This window comes from Anabas testudineus, chromosome 6 (genome assembly GCF_900324465.2).
Source record: "Anabas testudineus chromosome 6, fAnaTes1.2, whole genome shotgun sequence".
In the NCBI taxonomy this organism is placed as follows: domain Eukaryota; kingdom Metazoa; phylum Chordata; class Actinopteri; order Anabantiformes; family Anabantidae; genus Anabas; species Anabas testudineus.
In genome coordinates this window covers 14,207,859-14,218,934 of record NC_046615.1, presented here as the reverse complement: position 1 = coordinate 14,218,934, position 11,076 = coordinate 14,207,859, and the positions used below count along the sequence as shown (strand labels likewise).

Here is an 11,076-nt window from a genome sequence, read left to right as displayed (position 1 = left end):
TGATGAAGAAGAAATGCCTGCAGAATGACCAGAACTAGCCCTGGGTTGACTTCTTCACCCAGCTGCTGAAATGAAACCGATCCGCGTGTCCACGTGTTTGTGTCATTTCCATGTCATTTGCATATGTAAACCGGACGCGCCTATCGCTCCGCCGCTGCGCGGAGCGACGCAGCCGATTTGTCAGTCGGGGGCGCTGGAGGAGCAAATAGGAGAGGGGCTCCCCTCTGATCCCGCCTTCCCAGACACGTTGCCTCGGGAGAAGCAACACGGGCTCGATCGCTGGCTGAAGCTGCTGCCTCCTCACTCGCACGCCGCACGTCCAGCACATCAGCTGCTCTCGCACCGACAGTCCCGCTGGATTTTACCGCTGAACAAAGGAAGAGTAGGACCAGCCGCTCCATCCTGGGAAGGTACGTACCCCTCGCTAATCCAGACCTCCATCGTCACAGCACCCTAAGGACCACACTCTTATTATATGTGCGCAATAAGTGTGATCTTATTTTGTTTTTGTTTTTTTTTATTAAATCATCCAGAGGAATTTGACACAGGCGACGATCGCATATGTTGAAATAGTTACAGTATCGGCGTTGAAGGATGAATTATAGGACAGTTTGGACGTGATGAGGACGATTACATCTATTCTTCTATCATAAAACCCTTCAAATTACTACTAACGAGGAAGTCTATTGTGTCTGTTACCCAATTGATTTAAAATCTGCATTCTGGCGGACACATGGGGAAATAGATTTGTTAGGACTGATAATGAAATGATACCTCTGCATACAGGAAACTTTCTCATATAATCCATATTTATTCATTTCTTTTATATTAGTGAGGATATGTATTAAGCGGTATGCATCTCTGTCCACATGCCCCACCTACACAGGTGGATGGAAACATGGAGACCATAAAGACTCAGCTAGTTAATTCTCTCTCTCTCTCTCTCTTTTTTTTTTTTTTTAATCAATGAAATGTGTGTCACGTTAAAACTGGGTTTAACCAGAAGCTGTTATCAGTGCTACAGCAGCTATTTGAATTCCTATCAGAAACTGGAGGCCTGTGTGTGGTGTATTCAAAGTCCCAGGATACGTGAATACAGGAGAAAGTGTTGTGTGTGTGTATGTTTGGTTACAGAATGAATTGGCATTAAACATACAAAACACCTTGTATTATGTCTTTGCGCATATATTGAATATATGCCGGGATTTTATTTGGAAAGAGAAAAGGCAGTAGCTGCTTTTCCTGGTGTTGTATTGATATATTTATTTATAGAGAAGCATATGTGACAGAGAAGTAAATCTTATTATAGGATGCTGCTGGATCTGTTTGAGTTTGGTAATGGACAGCGTTCACAGATATGAATGTATATGTTTGTGTATAATTTTAAATAATACTGATGTAATATACTCTTGATATAATATTACACATTGACCAATGTATCACGACCGTGTCCCTGAGCACTGTATTCATTAATCTTTTATTTTCATGTTACACAGGATTTATATTTTAAGACCTGCAATAAGAAACATTTCTTTTTCTTTCTTTTTAATACTTCTGTGCTGGTGCAGTGTTAGAGCTTCTAAAATTAGGAAATCTCTGCTCCACCCTCCGCTGTAACAATGAAATCAGAAGGTGGTCGACCTGAGACAAAGAACAAGGGAGCAATTAACTTATACTCTCAAATTTCACTGGAAACAAGAGACGTGACAGACATTAACCATTCAAACACCGAAAATAATCCATGTGATGAGAAATGCTGTTCTCACTTCCTCTATCTACTGATCGCCGAGGAAACATAATGGAGAGATGTAAAGATCCCGGGAGCGGTTCAGTTCAGTCCGAGGTGATTTTATTCACAAGGCAGTCTTCACGTTGTAAACCCACAGTGCCAGTCTCTCTTTTTGTCAAATTCTTTTTCCCCCCTCACAAGTGTCACTTGTGTTGATAGGAGGTCTGTTGTCTGAGGCGCTGGTTGTCATGGTGGCAGACCCCTGCCCCTATGAATAAACAAGCTAACTGTGTTTATGAATGAGCGCGGTGGTAGCAGCTGGCAGGCCAGCTGACAGAGCCTGAATAGTGGGGAAAATACTAAAGCTGGCTGCTGCAAAATATAGAAAATTGTTCTTCTCTGACATCACGACGTGGAGATTTACAGTGACAAACACTGTCCTTGAGCGATCGAGGGCTGCGCAGGATTGTTGTTGACACTAGGATGTTTGGTGTTTGCTTTTGATAGTGGCTCCATGTTTACTGGCTCAGGTGTCGCATCTGCAAAACAAACAGGTCATTGTGGTCTCAACAACTGTGGTCTCACTGCCTCCATCTGCTCGGAGGGCTCTGCTGTGCCTCTGTCTGTATTCATTTCTGCCCAGTTGATATGCAGGGTATTTGTTTTGTTTTGTTTTAGGGTTCGGATTAGTCACATTTTAGCCTCAGTTTCTCGATGCTGCTTTTCGCTCCTCTGCGTTGTTGGGTTATACTAACTGTGACTATCTCTTTGTCAGGTCAGTGATGGTCAGTGCTAGTTAAAACCTGCAGCCGAGGATGTCTGCTACAGATTCGGACAACTCCATTGACTGGCTGGCTAGTGACAATGAGGACAATGAGAGCAAACAGGAGCCTGACTGTACCAGACAGCACAGCGAGACGGAGGCTTCTCCATCCCCCGGTGCCTCTCCACACCTGGGCCCGTCTGACAGCAGCTGCTGTCGAAACAGCGAGGTGAAGGAAGCCGACAGACACTTTAGCAAGGTCAGGGAGGCCTCTAGCCGGGGATCTCCCCCGAGCTGCACAGAGACCTGGGACAGAGACAGCACCATTGGACTGTATAAAACACAACAAGGAGAAAACACAAAAAACACTCAGCGAGCACTGAAGAGACACCACAGCTCCACAGAGGAGGAGCTCAAGGAACGGCAGCTCATTTCAAACATGTCAGAGAAAGACAGATTTTTCAGCAGCAAGGTGAGCGTCTCTGTGACTCATGTCTGTTTCCTACAGTAATGGGGGGGAGGGTTTTGGAGGTCAGCAAAAGTAGAGCGTGCCATTTCACCTATATCTGGTATTACAGAGTGCCTCATGCATGACATTTCCAGTAAAGATGACCCTCCCCTATAACGCTATAAGCAGAACTAGTCATGGTTTCTGCAGAACTAGAGTCATTCGACCATACTGTAAGTCAAACACAGTAAAACAGCAGAACAAAAGGCGGAGTTTAGGGCTTATCTAATTCACGTTGAGCAACTTTTATATATTGAAATAACTAACTGCTTGTAGAAGCCGGTCTGATATCAGATTGTTGAACACAGTTTGACAGAGATATCACATACAAATGAATCTATTGTCATTTTCAGTGCGTGGAACTACAATGCTACATCCATCCACTTTCATCAATCTTGAATGGCCTTCGTTCAGGGAGATACAGAGAACGTAAGTCGGTCCTTTTGTATCTTTTTCTGTATTCCTCATGAGAAAGATCTCCACAGATTCATGTGGTTAAACACAATCGCTTCTGAGCCAGCATCTCTTGCCTTTTTTTGTCTGTCTCTCTGTGCTCCTGTGTTTCTTGTGTCTCTGGGAGAAACAAAAGACTAGATAAACAGCGTGCCAGTCTTTATGGAATATGTGTCCCTGAGATTTGAGAACAAGATGTCTGAAACACGCATTGTTGTAGGACTATCAAGTAACCACAAGTATTTCCTGTGTGTGTGTGTGTGTCCATCTTTGTACTGGATTTGGTTTTGTGTAGAGGTTCATTTAGCAACTACACTGTTCTGAATATTCTCTTCAGGAGTGAAAAAAAAACAAATTTAAATGTTATTTTTTTACCAGTTGAACACAAAATGTCAAACTTCCTTGTAAATTAGCTCCTCAGTGGAGACAAGTGAGAACATACTGTACTGCAGTCTCCAGAAAAGCAGCTGCTGTATCTGAGTAGTCAGAAAGGCATTAGAAGTGTCTGTGGAAAGTAGCACCATGTTCAGGCAGGCTCTGAAACTGCTTAGTTTGGGAACTTTGTCAAACCCAAACCTTGTGTGACCCAACACTTCCTGGCCACAAAGGCAGGGAGTCTGTTCTCTTAAACACACACTTACATTTCACACAACCCATCTGCTCCACAGACTCAGCCGTGCTGTCAACACAGTTCATGCGGCTCATAGTACAACTTTCTCCTTCTGCAGGGCTCAGCAGTTTTCAGGAGAGTGTGGCAATGGACAGGATTCAGAGGATCATGGGTGTCCTGCAGAACCCCTGCATGGGGTAAGTGTCCTCAGATTGACCTACATACTGTTCTACAAATAACAATGAGCTCTATCTCATAACATTTAGTATATTATATATATATATTTAGCTACATTTTGAGATTTGTATACTCCTCCTTTATGACTTTTATGAAAATAGGACCTACTTCTAATCATTTCAGATTTACAAGTGTGATATGGTCAATACTTACATATGACAGACATTACAACTCCTAGGAACATTTGTTTGTTATCTGTGGGTTAAAGCAGCCTCCAGGACGTCTATGACACATGGTTCACAGCAGGCTTCACTGCAAGGAGCTACTACCCTGACACATTGAGGATAAATTTACTGCAGAGATGGCTTTCACTATAGCTGGGCATCTTGTTAAAAATGTATCAGGCTTCACTGTGGGAGCAGCACACTTGTGTCTGCTTGATTAGTTCTCCACTGGCCAGACAGTATAATGGAGTATGATATCACCCCTACACAGGAGAAAGTCCCATCCAAATGGCCTTGAGCATATGAGTTGATTATGACATAATTTATTTTTATTGTGATATGACTATCAAGATATCACTGAGAACATTTCCTGACTGAAATATGAATTAAGATATGTAAAATGAATGAAAATATCCCATTTATCCACCCAACAGTGGGAAAAACTAATGCGAATTCATTTATGAAAATGTAAAATAATACATTTGAGAAGCTGGGACATGACTGATAGCTGTCAAACCTATATGGGAAGCAATATGCGTCCTGCCGGGGCGGCCTATCACTGTGACACTTTGCATCAAGGAGTACTGATATAAAATAAAGTGTGCCGAGTTTGGCTCCTACTAATTGGAAGCCTCACCCACCAGCTGCTGCCTTCATAGGGGAGACAAAGAGTGGGTGTGGCGGCTTCCCTGCAGACAGCCGGGGCAGAGGCTGGAAGGTGGACTGAACCCCTCCTCCCCTCTACCGCTCCATGTGCCTGCTCTGTGTTGCCAGCTGGTGGCCCCGGCAGCAGCACAATGGCAGACAGGATCAAAGTGACTTTTTTAGCAGTTACTGTTGCGGATAACCTTTCAGATTAATTTAACATGTTCCGAATGGAGTATAGCAGGAAGGTCCTGATCATATGACATGGGCTAATCCCTACCCACCATCTGGTTTTGACGGGTGGGAGGTAATGGGATGCTGCTCTGCGCCCACCTCCAGCGAGAACTGCGTCACCACGGTTAGTTTATTCTCCCAGCGATGCAGTTTGAAGAGCGTTATGGCTTTGGTGTTTATATTTAGAGGCGAGCAGAACTATTACACCAGGGCACGCGTGAACTCAAAACATGTGAGAAATGTTCTAAAGAAACATGAGGTACAGGCTCTACTGAGTGAGAGTAGGTGTTCGAGATTGCATATTTCCTGTGTGATCTTGATGGAGAGATAAGATTACACAGAAGAGGTCGGCAACATTTGTGGAAGATTACTCAGATTTGTGTACAGTTTATTATATTTCTCTTCATTTCTTTCTCTCTACTCCTTCCTTCATCTTTTTCAGGGAGAAATATATTAATATCATTCTGAAAATGGAGGAAATGCTGAAGAGCTGGTTCCCTAATGTAAAACTCCAAGACGAACTCGCTACCACACAGACAGAGGAAGCAGTTTCTACCAAGAAACCGAAGGTAAAGTTGTAAAAAAGCTGTGATCAGTCAACTGTTGTGTAAGAGCTCTTCAGTAAGACAAGGCCTGCTGCCAAGAACACATGGTAATGGCGCAGTGAAGAGGGACTAAAATATCTATTATTATTTAAACACAGGTCTGGGACAGGGAAGGGAGGATTAAAGCTATTTTTACAGAGGTATTAGTGCAGTCTCAGGTTTGCTGAGAACAATGACAGAGAAGAAAAGGTAATTTTGGAGGAGTGTCCCTAAAGAGATCAGAAAGGTCAAGATCCCCTGGAACATTCCTCTGCATTTAATTGGTGAGGATTTATTTCACTGACTAATCCTGACACACCCTCTAATGAACTGAAATTTAAAGTATCATTTTTCCAGTCACCACAAGTAAGCCGTTGAAGTTAGTTAGCCAACTGTTCATACAGTACTTTATTTCATTACTTATTTCATTTAGAATAACAGGGATTTAGCACTCGAGTTCTCAGTTTCTTTAAGAATCATCGTTCATTGTTTTGGCGTCGAGGCCTGCAGCTTTACTGTTCTATATCAGCCTCTTTGCACTTATCAGCACTGCTGTCTGCAGACGAATCAGCCAGATATTTGGATTGGATTTGTATATAGACAACTGTTCGCTAAAAGCTGCCCAATTAAATATATAAGCGGTAATGTAAGATGATGTCAGTGTCATTACCTGTGTCCCCACAAGTGGACAGAAAAATCAATTTTAAAGCCACAATTAGATACTGTGTTGATGTTGTTTGATGATTATATTAAAGTAATGAAAAGTGGAAGTGGTACAAAATATGCTGTGTTTTGACCATTTAGATTGTTACATGTTTGTGTTAATATACAGATACTGGTGTATTATTTATGAGGTGCCTTCAATATGAAGCCAGAATAACAAGATGACTAACCGGAGCTGATTGCCACATTCTTCCTGACTAATAAACTACTGGAAATTGGATTTGAACCATGTTTCCTTCTGTTTCGACAGCTATCTCCAGTGTCCACCCCAGCAGCAATGAGCCCTGTCACTGTCAGTGATCCTCCAGTCGGCACCAAAGCCCTGAGAGTCACTGACCTCACTCCTCCTGGAGCCTACTCTGCCAGTAACCTGAAGTGGCTCCACACCTCCCCCATCTGCTCCCCCACAGCAGAGCAGGCCCAGGCTGGCCCCAGGCACCTGCTGTCACCCAGAGACAAAGACCTAACGCAGGACAACGTTGTGTCCTCCAGCACAGACAGCCACACTAAGACAGACTCTGTGCCCAGAGGGCCTCCTCCGGGCAAGATCAACGCACCCTGCCTAGAGAGGCTTCTTAAATCGACAGAAAGCATCATCACCCGCAAAGGGACGGGGAGTATGATGGACAGCAGCTGGTCTTAGTCCACACAGAGGGCTGGGTGTCCAGCTGTTAAACACAGTGCCGCACAGCCCAGCCTCGCCTTGCCCACCTTGCCAGGAGCCAGTCAGCTTGCTTAACCCATTCCAGCCTTCAAAAGGGATGTCATCGATTCCTCTTTAATGTGGTATCGAGTATCGACCAACGTGTTGTACTCTCTGTATGGGAATGTGCCCTCTCTGACATGACAGGTGTCTGCTTTAGTTCCCTTTTGTTGACCTATCTTCGTTTGTTTTGTTTTTTTTGTTGTTGTTGTTTGTTTGTTTGTTTGCAGTCTTGAATAGTGTGTGTGAGAGTGGGAAAGATAGATTTCAAATGCAGAGATCACTCGAGATTGTGATTTCATAACTCAGTTGTTCCCACCGGCTTGTAGATGCAATAATCCAGTTCAGTATCTGTGAAACCGCCATTATGCCTGAAAGAGAAGCAACTGCAGGAGTAGTTCGTGCTGGAAGAGAGTAGTTCAGAAATCCAGACCTTTCAGTTGTCTACATATTGTGCTGAAAATGTGGGTGAAATGTGATGTTATGCCCCTGAAACCCCCATGACTCCACTCAGTTAAGTTTATTGATGTGACTGTTACTCATTTGTATACTTTATAAATAAGTCTTTTGGTACAACTGTTCTACCTCAGTGGGCACCATGTCACGGTTAGTGAGTAGGAATGTGAACGCTACACTCAAAGTCTGGACACCTCACCAGATCTGCAGTGAGCCAAATGGCCTCCGACAGAGGGGTCTGCAGTACGAGTTGTCCCGCTTGTACAGACAGAGGATGCTCTCTCCACGGGGATGCTCTCGTGGCCTGACTGGTGCCATTGTAAAGAATGTCAACTGCAGATTTCTTTTTCGAGTCTCCCAGTAGAAGGCAAACAGTGCCTGTAACATCAAGCTGTGCCTGTAAGCCAGTTTAGTACAGAGAGAAAATACGTTCAGAATACTCGCTCCTCTGTGGGATGTACAAATCAGGAATTCTCGCTCTTCTGCCATTTTCCTGTATTGAGTAAATTATTCAGATCTTGCCAACTACTTTCTGTGGTGGAGTAGAACAATTCTTTTATTTTGCCACAGAACTGGACTGTATGCTAGACCACCAGAGAGGGACAAGGCATTTCTCTGTGTAAATCTTACAGAAAGGTTGTCAATTTACCCTGAAAAGTGGCCTTTATAGTGTGAAATTTTATACTTTCAAAATAAATGTGGTTATATTTGTTTGATGCAAAAATGGCTACAGTTGTTGTCATTGTGAACTTTCTCAATAGAGGTGTGATTAAATTATACATCTGTTTGTTTATGTTCCGCTCAGCTGTCACCTTTATGTTCAATGAAATCAATAACACTGGACAGTGACACAAAAAGGCTTATTTTAAAGGTTAAGACATGAGAGAAAAGACCAACTGTGTCAGCAAAAGGAATCTATGAAATAGTCCATAATAAGACTCGGCAGAGCTCCTAAGTCAGTCAATTAACCTTCAAAAAAAATAAAAAAAAGGGTGCTATATGATTTATATCACAGTTAGACCAATTATAGGGTGAATCGACCTGGAACACTTGAAGGGATCTTACTTCCTGGGGATTAGAATAGATTTACTGTTTGTGAGGCAGGATGTCATTTTCAGTACTTCAGCTTTGCTGTAGAAGAAATTTTCAGCTTTTCCAGGACTGCAGTGAAATATGCCACCTCAGTATCACTTCACATTTCTCAGAAAATGTTAACACTTTGGTGAGAAAACAGTTTTCATACGTACCCTGATCTGGTTTTGAATGCCTGTAGACAAACTATAGTATCCGACCTATAGTACCTACTCAAGAAATGATAATATAGAGTAAGAATAGAAAAGTCAAGTTAAAATATCAGGCAAATAACACTTTGACTGTCCCATATTACCTTTACACTAGCAGCTGAGTTCACGTTTGACTGTTCAGTCTCAGTCTCATGTCTCAGCACAGAATTTTCTGATTATTCTGCCTGGAGCTTCTGAGCCTCTGAGCTCAGCTTTTAAGAAAATTTAACTATAGTGGCAACTGACATGCAATGTTTCTGCTAACTAGAATTCAAAAAGAAATGACTATCTCCAAATCTAAAATGAAATACTGCCCTCTATGGGTGAAAAGTTAAACATAAGGAGTAGATCACTAAAGTAGTTTTAGCCTTATAGTTATAATCAAATTCATTCATAATGCTTTGACTCGGACTGTGGATTAAGATTCAGAGAATTCATTCCAGGCCCATGTCTGCAATAAAAACACAATCACAAGTTTGTGGTTGTACTGTGACCTGGAACAATCTGTGAGCAGGTTAAGGAGATTAACCATCGTAGAGGTCTGCTGCTTTTTCTGATTTATCGTTCTCCACATTACACAGTGTAGTCACGTGTCCCTTTTCTTCCAGATGAAAAAAAAAAAACAAGGGGTGATTGGCAGGAGGTAGAAGGGTCAATTACCCAGACTGCATTGTTTCAGTGTTGCCGCCCAAGATTAAATCTCCCAGGGTAAAGCAAACGGTTTGGACTCACGTGCACAGATGACCTGACAGCATCCATGTCCAGAGACAGCTGGAACAAATCTGCTTCGCACTCACCATGAAAAGGGAAGTTGTTATGAATGATAGGAAGAGCTGCATCAACAAAAAGTCACCTTTCTCATAAAACACTCTCAGGGAATTGGACCAAATCACATTGTGCAGTGATAAGGCTGCCAACGGTGAACATGTGGTGTGCTGGGAAACTGCACAGAAAACAAAGGAAAGGGAATATAAATGTAACAAAAATAAAAATGAGACGGTATCTGCTGATTTAATTATTTTATTTAGATGGATTACAGCACAAAATGTCTGTGACTGTGAAGTCTTACAAGGGCATAGGGAATATGTTTTTGGAATATATTTAACATATAATATACCATTGAATATTTTGCCTTTATGTTAAAATAATTTAAATGTGAAATGTATCCAAATAAGACTTGTTCTACATTACTGACAGCTTGTGAAAAAGGCAAGTCATAACAACAGAGAAAAGCCAGCAGGTACCAGAGTAGCACATAAGTGCCTATGAATTACATTCACATTTGTTCAAATTTGTATTTAACTGTATAAGTGGTGCTAGGATTACCTCGAAACATTATAGATCAATTTTACAAAGGAAAAGAAATCATATTGTGTTCCATTTTAAAGGTTCACAGAGGTTGTTCTTTACAAAACTGATTGATGTCAGAGTGTTTTGGTCCAGGCCATGTGCAGACAAAACTACAAAGACTAATCATTACTGGAAGAGCAGAGATAGGAACCTTTTGTTGAAAGCACTCAAAGGTGAGTAGGAGAGAAAAAAGGGAGGAGGACAGGTCCATGGTTCCAATTGCAAAAAGCTAAAAGGAATAATAAATCGAGCTTCTTTGACTCTGGCTAGCCTTTCATTGTAAATTGGCCTTGATTTGAGCTCCAGCTGAGTGTGAAGTGACAAGGCAATATGGTGTTGAATTAGAGCCAAGGTGAGGTGCTTCACTCTGCTGCAGTTATTTACTGTATATGTGTTGTATGATTCATTGTTCAAGTCTTTGTGCACAGAAGGAGGTAGATGTTCAGTCACCTCCCCAGTATCCAATCAAATTATGAATACCATAAAATATGTCAGGCAAAAGTGCATTATTTCACCCTATGAAAAGGTCCAATTACCTGTGTGCAGGTGGTGAATAAAGAGGAGATAATTACACTATCTCCCCTACACACTTGTTCACAGTCCTATTAAAATTCCTCAAGTTGCAAGATGCAAT

At 42.2% G+C, this 11,076-nt stretch overlaps 1 protein-coding gene across 1 annotated transcript; it reads left to right on the top strand.

The window, feature by feature from the left end:
* The first annotated feature begins 241 nt into the window (after nucleotides 1-241).
* Nucleotides 242-8,549, top strand: LOC113165896 (circadian-associated transcriptional repressor). The gene is made up of 6 exons (XM_026365693.1): nucleotides 242-410; nucleotides 2,505-2,964; nucleotides 3,354-3,429; nucleotides 4,182-4,260; nucleotides 5,786-5,912; nucleotides 6,901-8,549. Exons 2-6 carry the CDS (start codon nucleotides 2,545-2,547, stop codon nucleotides 7,291-7,293), a joined length of 1,095 nt encoding a protein of 364 aa, XP_026221478.1. The 5' UTR covers nucleotides 242-410; nucleotides 2,505-2,544; the 3' UTR covers nucleotides 7,294-8,549.
* Nucleotides 8,550-11,076: the final 2,527 nt, after the last annotated feature.